Here is a 20,277-nt window from a genome sequence, read left to right on the forward strand (position 1 = left end):
AAAACTGGATTGAATCACTTTTTTGCCCATACTTTTATGCGTCGCAGATTATAGGGTTAGATTTAGCACAATTCGTCATTGCTAAACTTCTTATATTTGCGATTGTATGATAATTTTAGACTCGTTTTCGATGACTCGACAAAACATTTACGATGTTGAAGGATATTGCACCGAATGAATGTCATTTGAAAATTGATAATTTAGAGCTGATATGTATAGATGCAGTGTCAGATGCATAATTAGATTTCTTCAGATACAAGTTAATCATTCATAGACATACTCGTATGTTAATGAAGAAAATTGAAATTTGCTAGTTAGCACGAGTTGGCTGGAGGATGATATCTTAGAAATTTGTGACCAATAATGGAAAGTTGGGAATTGTTAGCACCTGGTGGAAGTAGGTGAGAAACTAAAGGTTTCACGATGCAAGTTCTAATGTAGACAAATGAACATTTCAAAAGGTAAACCACACCGCTCTATTTTTTGTACATTTCTCAAAAGGCGTATAATTAATGTTCAATTCCTCAAAAACCGAATAAATTACTTGCACGTGTGTATTTATCGCACGAGGATGATATAAATAAGCATAAACTCTATGATGAATTTTACAAAATAATGTTTGTATCACTTTTTTCTACTTCCTTTAATTCATTTATTTAGAGACATTAATTACAATAGACATATACCGATGTTCTTTTTAAATTACGGAATTAATGAAAGTTGCTTCCGAATGACTCATTTATGGTTGGAACGATCGCTTACGAAGATTGTACTATCGTTAAAGCAATAAAATATGACACACACCGGTTGTTAGACTATTATCGGCGCTAACGATGTCTATTATTTTGCGTCCCAGTAATTGTTAGAAAATTTAAGAATATTTTTATAGCTGTTATTAATTCGCTGCTAACATGGAAAGCACGCGCGATTGCAACGTTCTAGGAACTCTATAATATCCAAGCGCGTTATATAAAACTAATGTTTACAAGTTGAACGTTTCACGCTGTAGTTTTGTTATGGATCCAGCATGTATCAATACGGAAAATTATTTAACGCTTCTCCTTGTTATGTGGAAAATACTGTAGCAGTTTTTTCGCATATCAAAGTATTCGACCAGGTGACTGATCAAAATATACATGTACAGAATACATCTTGTAAGTAACAGAACAATTATACAAAATTACAGAAATCTGAATATCACTAGAAGATTATCTATCAAAACCTTTAATAATTATTACTATCGAATATTAAAATCGAAACAAATACTTGTCAGAAAAAGAAATTCAATATCAAAACGCTTCTTCCAAAGGAATTTAGATTTCAAGGAAATTTCTATTAATATGAATTCCAATGATACTGTCAGTAGATCAATTTTTTTTTTTTTTTTTTGCTATTCGTCATGGGATCTTCTTAAATGTCACGGGCCGGAAGACGGATCTGGTCGGTGAAAGTATCACGTGACACGGTTTTTATCTCACTAAACCGTCCCCTGTCGAAAAAAGAAACGGAAGAAAGGTTTTGCTACAGGGCGTTCATCTTATGACACGCGCTTTTTTCTTTTTTTTCCACTTTCGAACAGGACGAATTCTCGCGTAATTTCCTGGTAACTCGATTATCAGAACGTTGGAGCGTTACGTAAATAAGAATGTCGGGATTTACATAGAAGCAGAATGCAAAACAAAAGACAAAGGCGATGTTAGACACGGTTGATTTGCAGTTGCACCGCCTCAAAGAAAATCATGAGGTCCCGATTACGCGTACTTCGGCAAAGAGATTTCCGCGAAGTCTTTCTTGCAACGTAAAATTTGCAACTACAGCGTCGCGCTCTGGTCACACGCCTTTCTGGTTAAAAATAAATAATATTGCTCCGCTCGTTACTTTTAGTCTTGCACATTCTTTATATTTTTCGTTCGAACATTAGTCGAAAATCGACCTCGATAGTCAACGATGCTTTACGATTATCGAACATTTTAATATTTGGAAGAATGCGAGGTCGATTTTGTTAGAAGGATCAGAGAGCTTGGATTCTTCTCTAATCGTGATTTCATCACGTTCAAAGTTTATTTAAACAAAATTCTTTGACGACCAGTTGACATTTCTTGCTTTTTATTCTACGTGATTTTTTACACTGCTTTGTGTCTAAGTATATTATAACAGAAAAATTATTGTTGGCTAGTAAAAAGATCATTGAGTCTATGCATTGAATCTATAATGCGATATTCAACGCAGACGAGCGCTGTTTTCTCGTGTATGTTGCAATAGACGTGCAGCGTCACCGGACACAAAACACGTCTGCTTCTGTTTTACACAAAAGATAGATTCAGAATAAAACAGTACTAAAAACCATATTGAAAGAGCGTAAAACGCACATGAAAATGTGAGAACTGGTTATAGACACGACTATTCATTATACAAACAGTAACATATGTTTAAATAAATTATATAAAATCCTCGGCATTAGATCTCTATTTCATGTGTATTCGCTTACATATACTTTTTATTCTGTACGTTCCTGAAGATAATTATATGTACATGCATAATTACGCGCGTTAAAGATTTCATTTTTGTTCGGTCAAATAGTAGCTTCAAACACGAACAATTACCGTATACAATATTCAAGAAACAATTAAGGGGAATTCCCACGTAACTTAACATCCTGAAGCTGGTTCACGGAACTGAATGTTGACATTTTATTCCAAATAAAGTAGACTTTCTATCATTTTTCCATAAAATAGAGAATACAGAAGATAAACAAAATAGGCGATAGGTTGCAATTAAATTCTAAGGAAAACATAAAGAAAAATTAGAGTGAAAATATGACAGATCGAATGAAACCATACGAAAAGAGAATTGCAGTTTTTTTGTAAACCGTGTTATATCCAAATTCATGTAAAAAGAAAATATAACCCATATGATCTAATTCATTGTTATGACGCGTGTGAAACATTGCGCTAGAAAGCTTATTCATCTATGTTGATCCTAACTGGCTCACTCGTCCAATTTACGTTCATTAATTTTGTCTTGTAATGATACGTTTACGCTAAGCGAACAAATGCTTGTTCGCTCGTCATTTTAGTAAAATTAAAAAACGAAAGTGCGAACGTATATCCGTTCGTTTCATCAGAGCGGGGAATGCATGAATATTCGCCAGGTGTAAACACCCCATAACAGGTAGCACAAACATAACCTATATTTTTCGTAATTTGGTTCGTAGGTTCTATCGTAAGTTCTCTAGAATAATAATAATAAGAGTTACATCGCTATCAATAAGAGTTTTGCAAGTACGCGATAAATGACCATACAAGTTGGCCATTGACTTTCAAGAACTGCAGAATATCGAACAAAAAACTAAGTTTTTCATTCGTGAAGTATGACAATTTTTCTGCGCACGAAACGAAAGCGCCAGACATCTTTTTGCTGGTGCGTGGTAGAAAATTTTGCTAATCGCGTGTAATTATTCAGTGGCAAAAACTCGAAAAGTGGAGAGAACATATGACGATAAGAAAACCGCTAGTCGCCTCGTAGCTCTATGACAATTATCGGTTTTGCAACGAGCGTTAGGCGAAACATTCAGCACCGACAGACTGCAGAGCAGATCAATAGACGACAGAAACTGGTCGCACCGTGAATGTTGCTAACCTTCGTTGTCGCGCGAATTGCATGAAACCGGACCGATAAACTCGGAATCGTTTTCCATCGTGGCTATAACCGGAATTTCCTATTACAAGACCGTCACTCGCTCTGCCTTTATGTAAATTATGTAGCGTTTTATTTATTACCAAGTGAAACTAATTATGTCTGTCACCGTACGTGCTTATAGCTTGACGCTGAAGTTTTCTTTTGCTAACAAAATAACGCTTCACAAACTTTCTCATTTTTAAAGAGGAACCTATTCGTTGGTGAACCAAGTTTATATACATTGGATAAAACACATCTCCCGATCCTCGATGATCAATTGCGATTTTACCGACAGTAAGAGGAAGACGGTGAATCGATCGTTAGAGTTCTCGATTATTATTGTTTCCATGCACGATCGCTAGACGGAGACACCTTTGCTACCCTTTCACTGATAACAACCCTTGACAAAATCGTGTTTCGACGAATCCGTTTTTGACCGAATTTGACCTCGTGAAGATTTCAACGCGTTGTATGACGCAAACGGATGAACCGAGTCGTGGCGCAGTTCCACGGCGACAAAACGATTTCGCAATGTATTTTAGAATTAACAACAACGATAATTATTTAACGACAACTGCGCAGTATATTTAATTCGACTGATCCATAGGTTATTAATCTGAATATCGGTCGAATGAAAAGTAGCCAGTATGTGGTATATATAATTGTCAGCCTAGCAACTGATAAGTTTCCATGAATTCTAAAGCAACCAGTTTTTGCTACGATCTTACTGCTTTTTATTTGGTTTGGGCGCGACGCGTTCCAGAATATTCGTACTATAGATTATTGCACTTTCTTGCGTAAAATACCGACGTTCTTTATCTTTGCCAGTATCCAAACAACGAATCGTCTTCTCCCGCGTTTTTGTAACTTTATTGTTACGTGAAAATCACTCGAGGAAAAGATATGACAAGTACGTTTTAATCAATTTTTTGACTTACAATTGCAGATATTATTGTAAACAGACGCTTGCTCTCTTTTCGTATCGCGAATCAATTTAGTATCGTAATATACGAATATACGAATATTATTATAAACACAGCTTAGAAAATAATCGTAAATGCTGCTTTATAATCATATAATTGAAGTTAGAAGTGTGCACATGCCTTACTATTATATTTACAATGAGCAAATATTCTTTACTAATATCTTCTACACGTTTCAACAATATATTCTGCACGTTTTGCTTACGACGAAATAACGAATGCGAATGGTTTGTTGAAATACACGAAGCCTCGTTATAATATGTCGCTATCAACTGTTACCAAGGTGCCACGGTGTTTACCCATCGCCACCAATAAGATAAACGGTCCATTGGGGAAGAATGTTGTCTTACATCATCAATTTATCATTATTTTGCCATTATACGCTTTCAATAACAAAAATACTCCCGTGGCGTCCTCAGCGAAACATGTGATTTCGGCGTGGCAGTCAAAGTGTCATCATAGTTATAATACGATTCTTTAGATATTCGAAGAAGATCGTCCAAGTTTCGTGCTTTCAATCTCGAACTTCACGTGTTTCTCCCGTGTCATTCGGTCAAAGTAGCAGGAAACCGAATGCCTTTCACTTTTTCCCTTCTGCAACGTTATGAAATCCTGCGAAATCTCGCAGAAAAACGAAATTAATTAGGTTTCCCTTTTAAAAACTGATCGACGATACTATTCTTGAAAATTGCGCGCCGTATCGTCCACCTAAACGAAATCATTTGTCAGGGACAAAGAGAAAAAGCGAAATGAAATTCAATATGCAAGCTAACAATTGAACGAACGATCACCGAGTAACAATGTCTTTTCTTTCCTGGTACTAATTGCACAGGAGCAAACGACATCGCAACCATGTAACCACGACAATAATTAGATGTAGCTTTCACGATCGGCGAATCATCCTGTTAACATTTAATAAATATATTTTTAAACGTGGACGCGCTCCAACAAGCACACACGCACGCACATACACACGGAGCAAAAAAAAAAAATTGAAACGCGCGACTACTTTCTATAGTTTCTACTGCTCGAATCGATGTCTCTATCAGATTTTATAAGGACGCCTGTAAACATCGTGTTTAACGTATTCATGTTTGTATTATTATTATTATTATTACTATTATATCTATATATTATTACTATTATTATTATATCATCATCATCATCATCATCATCATCATCATCATCATCGTCAGAATCATCATCATCACCATCGTCAGAATCATCATCATCATCATCATCATCATCGCCATCGTCATCGTCATCGTCATCGTCATCATCGTCATCATCGTCATCGCCGTCATCGTCATCGTCATCGTCATCGTCATCGTCATCGTCATCGTCATCGTCATCGTCATCGTCATCGTCATCGTCATCGTCATCGTCGTCATCGTCATCGTCATCGTCATCGTCATCGTCATCGTCGTCATCGTCGTCATCGTCATCGTCGTCATCATCGTCATCATCGTCATCGTCATCATCGTCATCGTCATCATCATCATCGTCATCAAGATTTAATCTCATTTTTTTTTATTGATGCTAATAAAAATGTTTAATTGTTTAGTGGGGCACTTTTTATTTCAAAGTATCTTCAGTTTATCGGTTATATTCGAAATGCCCTAACTGTCAATTACAATTTTTACAATTGTAAGAAAGGTCGCAGTCAAAGTGTTAACTGACCCTTCTACTTCCTTTTTATCCCTTGTAAGTTTCTCTGGTTACGTCAGAGATGTTATTAAGTTTACCTGAAATCGATTAGAAGGTAGAAAATTACAAGATCTCGCGGAGTAGAATCTTGCACGTAAAAAGCAATCAATAAAGAACGTTGAATGTGCTCATAGAATAGAAAGTATAAAAACAATAATTCGTATTAATATGTGTGAAATTGGTTCGGCATAAAAAGGATAGTTTCATTTGTGGCGTGTCGTGATGCTTTATATTATCTTGTCCGAAAAGTTTCATTCGTTTTATGAGGAAATAATAGACGCACAACGTGTTTTGTTTTATACTATTTTGTCGAATTACACCGTGACATTTCACAGACTTGCTTTCACGTTTGTACGAAGGTGCACTGTTGTAAAAAACACGTGTGCGAAAGAAAGACACTTTCCGAACAACTTAATACTTAATTACGATATATAGAAATGTGAGATGAAAAAAACGGCTTTCGCGTAAATCTGTTCGAAAATGTAACCTTAAACTTTTAAATTAAGAAACTAAGCAATATTTGTAGTAGATTTCGCAAAGGAAGAAGAAGGATTACAAATCGCCGATGTCAAATAAATATTCTTTATACATACATTCATGAGAGACAACAAACTCCATCTGTCCTCCTACATCTGCATATATCTGTAAAGCCACGCGTTCCGATCGACACGTGGAATTTTACGAACAAACGTAACTGAATCGATAAGTCGTTGAGGACAGTTGTATCGTATTAAGAACTTTCTAATTTTTATAGACGATCATTAAGAAACTTATAATCGATTCACAGCTTATATTTTTAGTTTCAGTAACGTCGTAACATATTCACTTTTGTAGATGATCTTTAACAAACTTATAGTCAATTCACAGTTTCGCATTTAAACATCTAGACGTGCTTTTAAAATTGAACTCGAGCTTGAACAAAATTTTGACATTAATTTATGAACGTTCACCGATTGCCAGCGGAAGCTGAACAAGTGACGCGAATAATTGAAAGGTGATGTAAGGCGATCGTTGCATAAACAAGAATGATCCCGACTCTATCTTTTCCTAACACGCGGATGAAAGATAAAGATTGACGATGAAATCGCAAATCGTCGAGGGTATTGAAATTCTATCGAACAACGAAATCGACCTTCAAAGGATTATAAAAGGCGTCCAGCCGTCGTTTGGTACGATCGTCGTGGCACGATATACAGTCTCTTGAGGCTGGTCAGTAAACCGATCTAACGGTGCTAGTTGTAAGACAGAGCCCAGGCTCCACGATACGTCGCTATATCTGTTCGATCGCTGATAATCAGCGTGATAACGTAGCGGAGTTTACAGTTCGTTGACTGGTTTTAATCATTCACAATTTTATCGATTGTAGAATCATCGTTGACTTTCTCATGTCACGTACATCGTCCTTTTTTTCTTTTCGTCTCTTTTTTACGTGTTTCAGGAGGCAGCTTGCTGAATACTTCATGATATTTGTACTGTATTTTTATGCGATATGCTCGGAACTCATGTTGATCAACTCTATAAATAGAAAAATAGAGGAAGCTGAAGATGTTACAGACATTATTTTTTTTTAATATTTATCTTGGCATTCGCGGTTATTTATGCCATCGTCTTGGAATAGATAAGCTTACGAAAACAATTTTTATGAAGATTTTTATGAAGCTAGATCATTACGTTGCGAATGTTTATGGATTATGGAATATTTTAAGGTGCGGAAATGTGATGAATTCGTTATAGTATCGAATAAATGAAACTAATCTTTGTTATGCTTCACTTCTTTAATCCTATTCACGTTTTCAGTCGTTTAATAATTAAATTTAATTTGCTAATCACGTATCCGTGAATGGTAATAAGATTAAGAAGTATACTCCTTTAAATCGAGACGGTGAATTTCTCTTTCGAGAAGTTCATATATCGAACACCCAATGAACCATTCTACGCTTATATAAGGATATAGTTCATTAGGCATTTAAGATCGACGTAGATAACGTTTTATCGCGAATTTATCAAAGTTACGACGATAGAATCACTTTGGAAAGAAACTGAAAGTATAGGTCAATGTGACTCGAGCAAAATCTTAGATTAACTTCAGACGGCGGCGCGGGAGTGCGATTAACTTAATATGCACGAACCAGCGTGGTAACTTTCATCAACGTGGGATAGAGTTAAACTTGTCCTTGTTTTGTTTGTACTGAAAACTGTTAATGAACGCAGTGGCAGTTTATTCGCCTAATGCTAAGGTCATTGTTACCACCTTCTAATACTTCAACATCACGTTCACGGCCAACTACAAGTTGCTAATTGTAAGGTTTCATTGTCAATTTGTTTAACTTTTGCAATTCGCTTTGTTGTATTTGTCGACAAAAGTCGAGAACAGTTTCGATCTACGTAAATATGGTTACTATGGTTACTGCAAAAGAAAGAAGAAAGAAGCGTATGTCGACAAGATGATAGGAACAAAAATAACAGATTTCATCGTGATAATTCCAACTTTTACAGGCGATAAGAGAAAAATGATTATAAATATCGATATAATTCTACCATTGAAGATAAGCGAGCATCTGAACTTAATGACCATCATAAACTGTTAGACTACTTCCATGCACGATCTCTCATAATCCTTACGTCTTCTTGTTGGAATACAACGATATCAATCGCATGCAGATGAGGTGATTGATCGTACGGATTCTTCCCTTCGTTGCCCAACGTCATCCCCACTAGCGTGCGTTCGTGAGTTGCACCACGGCGGCTAACACGTGCATGCTCTTTCGAGGATTCGCCGGAAGAAGCGTGAGGATATGGATGAAACATTCTCGATGGGCACGTCGAGAAGCTACTAGAAGGTTCTGTGGCACGTGTGACGCCACACATAGGTCACACTCATTACTGCATAGAGAGTGGGGTTGTAAACCTTTTCAAGGGCCATGGGTCACTAAGCCAGTCAGTCTGTGAATAACTAGCCAACTGTCTACATTCCACAATACTTACTTATATTCCTGTAATAATTGTTTAATAAATATCACATTATATTATTTCAACACAAACATTGTGTCTTCCACACATTATTAATCTTAATTCTAATCTTAATTAAATTCTAACACTTCTCCTAATCCATTCTTCCATAACATTTCACCTGTCCGAAGTCAACATGTAAAATGGAGTACCGTAAAAACGAATTTTTTCAAGATTCTCCGCTTCTTTTCGCAATCACTTCGAAGACAAAAGAAACAAAGGACAGACCATCCATAAAGTACAGACTTGGAGATTTCATGAAGCACCCATTAAGAGATAAAGATGCTATATTAGTAAATCGACGTCCCAATTGTACACTTCGAATCCATTACACACGTTTTTTTGGATTAGGCGGTTGCCGTGCGTTGCGAAAGCCTGTCGTCGGCCGCACTTTGCGTGCACCGCGCCTCCTACGAGGAATTGCACCCCCGTAATTGCGAATGCAACGACGGAAGTGAGTGCACTCGCCGCGGCGTTGTACACTGTCATTAGAAATGCCAATATGCCGATCGGCGCACGGAAAAAGTGCACGCTTCCACGATCAGCAAGGAAAGGGGCGACCAATTACTCATCCCGCTATAAAACATCCATTTTTCCATGTCTCCGATCAGTTTTCACGTCGCGATTCTACGTCGAATTTCCCTTTGCCCGATAACGGTTACGATCGACATGTGCAATACCTAGTGGGAATACGTTGTCGATTTTATCAAGCAACGACAGATTCTGTGTCAAATGGAAGGTGCGCCTGTTGCGCAGAAATGACGTCCAGGTGTCGATTTTTGTTCTATGAATTCGCGTGGACGTTGAATAACGATTGAGTATCAGTGTTGTTAAATATATTTAATACCTTATCGTTTGATAAATTGTCTCGTAAAGAAGATCAATAACGATGTTTTTCCTGTTGTCGAGAAGAATACCAGGGTCCTATACGATGCTCGCGCTTATAGCGACAAACCTGGTGATTTCAATGGCCGCACCGTTGTCGAAACGTTTGCCAGAAGACGCTTCGAACGACGCGAGAAACGGGTTCTCCGCTGTGCCAAAAATTCTGGAGATTCAATTACCGCTGAAAATTGCGACCAAGGACGACTTGGTAGCATGGGCCAGATACGTTATGGGTCTAATGGCGTCTCGAATAAATATCACTCTGACTACTGTGAAAGAGTCACAGTCGAAACCTACTGGAAATGTCAAAGCGGCAGAGAGCAACAGAGGTTTCGACAACAGCAAAGGTTTCGAGAGCGTAAGAGCGCAGAACAGCGGTAGAAATTTGGAATTGCAAAATTTTGATAACATCAAACCTGTCAATGCTATCCGACATTATGCGAACACAAAGAGCTTCGAGAATACGAGATACGCCGAGAACTTTGAGAAAACGAAAATTCCAGCAGCTGTTAGAATTCTGGAGAACGGTAGACACACGGAAAATATAAGAATTGTAGAGAATGATAGACATCCTGGAAACGTTCGACTTCTGGAAAACGGTAGACAACCTGAAAATGTTAGAGTTTCAGAGAATCGTAGACAACCCGAGAACGTCAGAGGCCTTCAAAGAAATGGAAACCTTCAGTTATCGAACGATAAGGTGTACGCTACTGCACAGTTGCCATCGTTTACGATCAACGGAGCGACTACGAAGGGTTTATTTAACAACAATCGACAACTTCAACCAACATTTAACAGTTTCGCGATCACCGATACCACTGTTCCAAGTCCACTAGAGATCACAGCGAATATAAATATTCCAAGATCGAGATTCAAAGAGCCAACCATCAAAGATGCCTTCGACACGACGAACTTATTGAAATCCGCGGATCGACAGCTGTTTGTTCCTCAATTTCCTGACTTTGGACCAGCTATTGGCATCGACGTGAGACCTACTGATGTCGTTCGAAATACGAACGTAGTTTCGCCTCCCGCGAGGACTTATCTACCTGTGACCATGACTAGTGACAACATCAAGTTCCCAAACGATCCTTTTGTTACTAGATATTTTTTCGACGGAGTCGAGAGGAATGTTTCCAATAACCAGGGTATCGCGGATGAGATCACGTTCACCACGCGGAGTCCTCTGGTTTTCAACGATGAAATACCATTGAAAGGCGTTGATTTTCTATCTCAACAGAGGAACATAAGTTCCGTAAAACCGCTGTTCAAAGTTCCTTTCGAAGCGGTGATTACGTTTACCCACGAAGAACCTGTACAAACGACCACGTTGAAGAACGAGGGTGGCAAATACTTCACGATACCAACTAGAGATCCTCTTGATCAATTTCCACCGTATTTTGATACCAATTACACCGTGACCAACGAATCTGGACAAATCAACGTTGTATTCGATGATAGCATTCAAGTAAACGAAACAACGAACAATTCTAAAAAGGAGGAACGGAAGAAGCAAGAGAAGAAGAAGGACGGCGCGAAGAAGGACAAGTCGAAGAAACAAAAATCTGAAGGAAAGCGTCAATCATCACCGATTAGTCAGTTGTTGAAGACGATAGTCGCGATCAGAAGAAATAATACTCCGTCGACGAATCTTACGCCGCCTCCGTTGAATCAACAGACGTCATCGACTACGCAGAGGGTTCCAGTGCGTCAAAGGGTTCCACAGTCTCAGAGAACTCAACTTTATTCTACTCAGAAGCCACCGGTAAGTTCAGTGATGAGTATAAGTATAGTACATATTTGACCAATTGATGTGGCACATAATGTAAACGTCACAAGTGAAAATTCCCAATAGAAACAGAATGTGCGTTTCTGTTAGTTCGATTGTTTGAATTGTTTACGCTTTAACGTTGTGGGCTTTCAGCGTTCACTAGCTTTGTAGATGTAAAAGGAGAACAAACGGTAAAGATATATTTTTATCTTTGCGAAGAAATGAGAAAGCAAGAACCGTATAACTTCAAAGTTATTAGAAGTAGGCGGGTGAAAGGTGTGCATAAATTGACACTGTATAAAAGAAAAGTGTGAATTAATAAGGTTGCATTCGTTAGAGACAATGTGAGAGGTTTGACAAGTGTGGCGTAGATAATTTAATTGGACGCGTTAATTACTCAATGTGCCTTGTTTATTACGAGCATCAACGAAATAATGTGGATTTTTTTGAGGCTTCATGGGTAAGCAAATAAAATCGAAAGTTGGTGTTACATAACACAAATAATTATGTAACACGTATATACAACTTATGACTTGAAAAAGAATTGCGAAAATGAATGTATCATATTTAACGAGAAATCGACTTATAGATTTCATACAGTCGACGAGGTATATGTGCGTTTTTGATTTTCTGCAAAATAATTGTTTTCCATTCATCACGCCTCATCATCTGTCTTTAAATCATGAATTAATTAACGATTTATTTATATATCTAATCAGCAGAAATATTTATTTCTCTTTGGTCTAATTTTCTTCGGATTTATCGAACAAGAGATCGTTGTGCAAACTCGCGTGTGACATCACAGAATTTCTTCGAATTCGCTTGCGTTCTCAACGTTACCGGTGTTATCCGAAAACAACAACGAACACTCATCAACGGAACATTATTGAAGTCGATTCGTTTATTTCAGTCTGCGCTCAAACAGAAAGGAAGACGTAATCAGACGTCTTTGGCGCAACAAGTTGAGGTACGTTCGATTTCATTTTCTATGGTGTAGCATATCGCGAAATATTATTATTACGAGAACTTTTAATCGATAGGACGATGACGACGACAGTGGAAGCAAAGAGGATAATGGCAGCAACGAGGACGATGATAACAAAGAGGACGATGATGGGAAAGAAGGTAACAAAAGTAAAGAAAACAGCGGCGAAGATAACGATGGCATCGAATCCGACGAAGAAAATGATAACAAGAATGGCTCTAAAGAGAGTTCTAACCAAAGCGAGTCAGATGAAGACTATGACGACGACGACGAAGGTGGTCCCATACAAACTATCATCGACTTACTTATGCTTGTCGCACCAGCCTTGGAAGATCTTAGCGACGTAAGAACTTCGACGAAGATTTCGAAATTATTAATACAAAACGTTAAACATATTAGGTTGTTTAATAAGTTCGTACCATGTTCATATTTTTCGCCATGTCTTTAAAGAACACAAAATAGTAAATGATCGAAATGAATAATTTTATACGACCGAATTTGATCTACAGAAGGCATTTGGAAGGAAAGATGAATGAATAATATACATTTTGATTTGTATCTAATGAGAAATTACAGCCAAGATATCTAAAGGAAGAGGGAATAATATAAAAGCTGGATAGATTAGTATAAAGCTTCTATATATAACAAGGAAATAAACAATACAAACTTATTAGATGATCTAATTGTATGAATATTATCGGATTTATCATGGATCCTACATTTGTTCATTTTTTCAGCCTGACTCCGACGCTGATATTGCCGATTTACTCGAAGTAGGAATTCCAATACTTCAAGACCTGTCGGACGTAAGAACTCTAATGAATCATCTCGAAATGCTTCGTTTATTTAAAAAAACAAAACATCATCTTGCGCTTTTAGGGAGATGGCGAAGCAGGAGGAAGCGATATCCCAGCACTGTTGCTTCCAATATTGTTGCAACTTAGTAGAGTGAGTTATCAAGTTTCTGTAGAATTTTTCGCAGAGACACGGAATGGATAAGAAGGAATACCGAGAGCGCAGGTAAGATCAGGTAAAAAATAAAGTTTGTTTCAGGGTAAGAATGGCGAAAGAGATTCGGCTGCGATTTTGACACCGCTTCTTCAATTAGTTGCACCGCTAATCGGGCCCATTATTGGTCCATTGGCTGTACCATTGAGTCGTCAAATCAGTAACGTAAATATAATAATTTTTGGAAATGTTTGTTTCTTCGTATTAGAAGGTAAATTGAAGTGAATTTTAGGCTCCAGGTCAAGGTGGATCGAGTTTTGGTGATCTGATTAAGGCTTCATTGGGTCCCTTGCTCGAAGTACATATATATTATTTATTTACGATATTTTTCATTATTATTACTGTCATATTATGTTTCTTAGTAATGATATATTGATTTTATAAAATATCCATTTATTTCTAGCCGGTTGGACCTGGAAAGATGACGGTGCTCTCAAACCTAATCGCCGGAGTTGTCTCTAGTCTTAGCAAAGTACGCATTGACTTTTCTGTTAACAACAATTTGTTCTTCTCTAATAAATCGACCGTTTCACTACTAAACCAGTCTCATGTATACCATCGTGTACTGCCTCTCGATTGTTTTTGGAAATAATTGCAAACCTTTTAACACTAAAACGGCCAACCTAACGATATTAAACGAAAAGCTTTCGCATCTTATGGATGTAATAGACCATTATACAATTTTAATTTAAAATTTTAATTTAAAAATAATTGACAATAATTAACGAACACCCGTTAACTGTCCTTTGGTTGTTGGATTTTTTACAGAATTCAGGAGCTGGTGGTAAATCAGATTTAATGAGTCTCGTGAAAGCGGTGGTCGCTGGAGCTATAGCAGGCACCAGTGCAGGTTCCAGTGGTTCCAAAGGTGTCAAGGACACTTATGGAGCTCCCACTAGCTACGGTGCTGATCATGGTCCTCCCCGTCCATACGGTTATGTAAGTTTTCCTTTGTCCTCTCATTTTTTTTTCTTATTCGCCAGTACATTACGCTTGTCTCCTGTAATCCAGAGTCAAAAACATAAGATTCTATTAGTAGTCTGTGGATGTTTATGAAGACTCACATTTTTCCAAAGACAAATAACCTCATTTGATCTTTTATTTATTATAACGAGAACTCGATTTTATGTGTTCTAATATTTTAGGAAATATGTGAACATGTACATTTACGTTTTAATGTTTTATACAGGGTGGTTGATAACTAGTGGTACAAGCAGAAAGGGGGTGATTCTACGCGAAAAAAGCCTGCGGTATGTTATAATGGATCTCACTGTAGATCGTTGTCTCGATGGAGAAATTAAAAAAAAAAATTTAAAAAAATTTTTATTCTATATTTTCTACTTCTTTTTTCGCGTAGAATCATCCCCTTTCCGCTTGTACCACCAGTTACCAACCACCTTGTATATTTTTCTATATTACGTACATCATGTGCATCTTACGACGTTTAACCCTCTAAGCACATTTTTATAAACACTTGCCTCCAAAAGTCACAAAGCTAAATACGATGTTAAATGAAGTCGTAAATAAGCGATTACCATATCTCAAACTTAATTCCAATGGCGTTTCATCTTACGACGACAGTCGATTAATGGGTTAAATTTTCCATAAATGCATAAACATCCGCAATATACTTATTAGCTTTCTGTGACTGAGCTTCTGAACTTTTCAGCCTAAACCATCATCAAACTCACTTGATCCGCTCGGCTCATCGATCAAAGACATCTTTAACGCGATATTAAAAGTGGTTGCTTCGTTAGTGAACGCTATTACGACTATTTTAGGCGCCTCGTCGAACAGCTCGAATGAACCGGTATCGGCACCTTACGGTCCGGCCCCACCCCCTAAATATGGCACGCCATCCAGTACATCGGTTCCTCTTAGCGAGACTATTAGCATAACTACTAGTAAACCACAACGATTAATAAGACTATAGATGATAATACATATTATCTTTATAGCGCTCTTACTTGTCAAAGTAGTAATTTTCTATCGCGATTATGCCGAAGGAATAACAGGTTACCGAAATGTCTGTAAGTAGAAGTACTCGTGGATGAATGAATAGAATTCTAAGTTGATGTAGTTTTACGAGAAGTTTAAGACATCCATAGATGATGGCAATTACCTTTCATATTAATTAAAGTTATGTACATGAACAACGTGAAACGATATAGTATACGTTGCTATAGTATGTAGAAAATGATAAATTAGATTTTATTTTATATGTTTTGTATCTTGTACTTTATTATTAATATATCTATATTTTATATTTTGTTATATTTTATTACTCAATGTCTTATATATATATTGAGATTCTTATCTTTTCAAATTTAATTTGTCCCTTTGGAAGGGTTGAATGAAAGAGAAAGCCGAACGTCGATAGAAATTGCCTTGGGAACGTTCAAACAAGTTACACGTATCTTCAAGATATACGTAATTAGTTTAGAAATGCTGATTTATCCGTCAGCAAGCTGTTTCCTACAGTTTGTTCCTTCACTGGGTAAAATATTACGTATTATCATTTTTTGTGCAATATGTGAGAAATAAAAGTGAGTTCTTTCGCGCTCCGTCTGCCTTTTGATTTTATCTAATATCGCGAAACTTAAGCGTGAAATTGATTAACCGTCATTCACATACAGAGTCGCAGGAAGTCGCAGAATCGAGCAACAAAAGATCGTGAATTACTTCACTATTAAAGAATTTAGCATAATTGCGGTAATGATCGTGCAATTGATATTGTATATAGATACAAGCTAATTACTAATTTCGAGCTCGTGATAATCCAAGGATGCAAAATACGTCATCGATCTGATACTTTCGATTCGACCTAATTTGAGGCCATTCTATTTCAATCGAACATACATAATTATTATATTTTAAACTTTGTTTTCCTGTCTATGTTAAACTCTACTGTCGGTACTAGAACCTTCATATTATGCATTTGCATATTTCAATAACGACGATATTTTGCAAACTTTTCCACGAAATCATTGCACATATAGAAAGAATCAAAATGTTTAAAGTTTTGAGAAGCTAATCATGGTATAACAGCGAGTGACTTGAGGGAAAGTAGAAAATAGTAAAATATATTAACCATAAATTTCACATCTTAAATGTTATCATACGTAACGCATTTGTATATATTTTCAATAAAATGTTGAAAGCATTTGTAACTCAGAAATGCAGGAAACTGAGGATAAAGAGATATAAATTATCTTCTACACTGAACTTCATTTGTCATTCTATTACACTGTTAATAGTAATTAATAGTAATGATTAATAAATACCTCTGCATAGCAATAACAAGTTTAGAAACAAAACGAATAAAATTTCACTATTTTTTTCATTTATTTATTTTACTATTAATTATAATTATAACTTCTAACATGCGAATCTTACTAGTATTGATATTAGTTGGTAAATTAAATACGATAATGTCGATAAAACGTCTTACTCGCTTATTTGTAAGCGATTTTTTTTAACTATTCCTGTGCTTGTACGTAGTTGTTGCACGATCTATATTTGCCACCTTGTTATGAAAAAAAATTGGGTTATCGTGATAAGACAGCAGCTCGATAATTAGCAGGTTTATTAAAACATTGCAAAATGATAGTTTCGTCACCTGCGTCGTATGAAAGTGGCACAAAGGAATTCTATAATATCCGAATACAAGTCATTAAACTGACGTTCATTAATAACATGCATCGATGATGTGTATTTGTTTCTTAATATATTTCTATGTATACAAACAATATATATATAAAATATATTTATTCAGGGTCATAGATATTTGGAAATATATTTCTTAATATTTCTAACAAGAAAGCTTTATTCGATAATCTCTTTTATATATAAAATATATACTTTTGCCACAAAAGTCGATAAATATGTGACCAATTTATTCCACGAACACGTGGAAGTGCATGACGTGTAATGAGATAGCGGATTACGTGACTCGGAAAGGGGATTGAGCGTATTTGGGCGTTGCATTCTCGAACAAGACAAATGTGGTTTCACACACATGACGTAACGGTTGTTGTTTCTCCTGAAAAGGACAGGGTAACCTATAAATTTGCTCTCACCACCTACGGTACCCGTTTAATTAAATGATTCACGAGACGGTCGCATTTCATCGTTTCATTCTCAATTTTAATGAAAGGTTTCGCGGTTTTTTAAAAGCTGTATGTACGTGAAATGCGGCAATCGTTCTTTTCATTGCCTTATGTCGCTGTAAAAAGAGACATCCGAGTATTATAAAACATTTTGTTGTCAAACGTAACTATTTACGAAGTTTCCATCAATCGACGTTCCGATAATCGATCGTTTTGTTTTGGTATATTAAAAAATCAGGGTTCTATTTTATTTTGAGAATAATAGAAATAATCATTAAACGAGTCACTTACAAAAAAAAAATGACAGAAGATGAAAGAAGCGTTGAGAATTGTGAATCTTAATTGCCGAAATAAAAGTAAAGAAACACTAAGATTACACTTAGAATTTATATTAAAATAGTTTTAGATTTATTTAATAAACGATTTCTAGGATCTTGGTCGATATACATTTACACGCGACTCAGCACTCTCTTTGTCTCACCATATTCCATACCAAACTACCAACGGAACAGTTACATTCATGTTTTTTGAGACGCCACGCACACACATACTTCCGCACACTCATATTCACATACGTGTGTCACTACTACGCGGCCAATCTAGTCTAGCGCACAAAATTATACGTATCTCAATAAGAAAAATGACGATAATAAAACGATGAGAGAAAAAACGGGGAAAATAAGAAGAGACAAATGAGAAAAGAAAGAAAGAGGAAGAAAAAGAAGTTTATTCCGTAATACTATCGTTCGTATACGATTACACAGCGTCATGGAGTAATCGGTAAATAGATGTATCATTGGTTGAACGCCTCGATTTCACTCGGATCATATAAAATCAATGAGATGCGATGAATTAATAGCGCGTTCAATAAATCGTTGACTATTAATGGCGTTGATCGCGTTAAAAGTGAACGTTCTGGCGCCAATTCTCTAACGATCATTCATCGATCCGTACACGGTGTTACGTGTGTGGAAAATAAGTTGAAAAATCGAACTTTTTGTTATCGAGCGTGACATGTATGTAAATGAGTTCGTGAAATTTCGAAACTGTCTCATAACTCTTAGGTACAGAAAACGTACCTATCACTGATAGTATCTATGCTATAAATTATCAATGGTCTAACGCGACTCGTCGATTACGAGATGTACTCGATGTACTCGTAAAAAACTATCTATTAGGTAAACTTTGACCTCGCGCGTTACTAAACCGACTGCAGTGCGTTTTACGAGTATGTAAACTATTGAACGATGGTTAGATGATGTATTTCTATGCATATGTAAAATGTTAGTATTGCAAAATTGTGTAGATTGCATAGAGTGTAATATGGTTTCTATTCAAAATTTATTGTTATAAATCGAAGATAATGGACATATTCAGAGAAAATTATTCGATTACTTGGTTATTCTTATTATATTATTATAATAAGAAATTAAGCAGACAACATGACTGTGAAATATATTACACATAACTGTATTACTAATTTGCTTATATAAGTACAATATTAATATTTACCGATGGAACTAAATTAAAACTAATTTTCGTTGATACTACAGAACTTTCCCATACTTGTTACAGTATCTGAAGGATGAAGCACGTATCTTTCTATTTATATCTCGTCCTTTTAATCGCGTTTAGAAACACAAATTTACATAAGCATCCGCAGTTTAATGATCTTCTATGGTTTCAACAATCGTTAAATAAGAGATTATTATCAACTTACACGCTAGCTGTTTGCTCGAACACGTTGCACTTCGCGAGATCTTTCGACCAGATCTCAATGAGAGGGAAAGAGATGGTCGTTTCAAAATTCGTTGCATGCTTTGAAATCGCGTTCACGGTCGAGGCTGACTCCGAAGTTGGAAGGTGAAAGTACATTTCACCGTTTGACCTATGAATGAACGCGGAAGATCGCGTTCTTCCGTTCATTCGTGTCACCACCCACGATCAAGTTGCATTACCCGTTTCGTGTACTTGGCAATATCGTTATCGGACCGTGAAAGTCACGCTGGAACTGTCGAATTTCCGGTAGCACCGTTCAATGGACACTGTATGATATAGAGGAACTTTAATATAGATCGAAACGTTTTTCCCGATTTCATTTTTCCTTTTCTCGTCCGCCTGGTTTACCAACCATGCTAAACG

The 20,277-nt window shown here is 36.6% G+C and overlaps 1 protein-coding gene across 1 annotated transcript; it reads left to right on the forward strand.

The window, feature by feature from the left end:
• Window positions 1-9,535: 9,535 nt before the first annotated feature.
• Window positions 9,536-15,959, forward strand: LOC117236918. Its single transcript, XM_033500333.1, is given in 10 exon segments — window positions 9,536-12,027; window positions 12,944-13,000; window positions 13,074-13,361; window positions 13,756-13,824; window positions 13,898-13,966; window positions 14,072-14,191; window positions 14,259-14,324; window positions 14,430-14,498; window positions 14,795-14,939; window positions 15,676-15,959. Coding segments are annotated over 10 exon segments (2,928 nt in total). The 5' UTR covers window positions 9,536-10,266.
• The last annotated feature ends 4,318 nt before the right edge of the window (window positions 15,960-20,277 follow it).

This window comes from Bombus vosnesenskii, unplaced genomic scaffold (assembly GCF_011952255.1).
Source record: "Bombus vosnesenskii isolate JDL3184/JDL3185 unplaced genomic scaffold, Bvos_JDL3184-5_v1.1 scf7180000013352, whole genome shotgun sequence".
Classification (NCBI taxonomy): Eukaryota; Metazoa; Arthropoda; class Insecta; order Hymenoptera; family Apidae; genus Bombus; species Bombus vosnesenskii.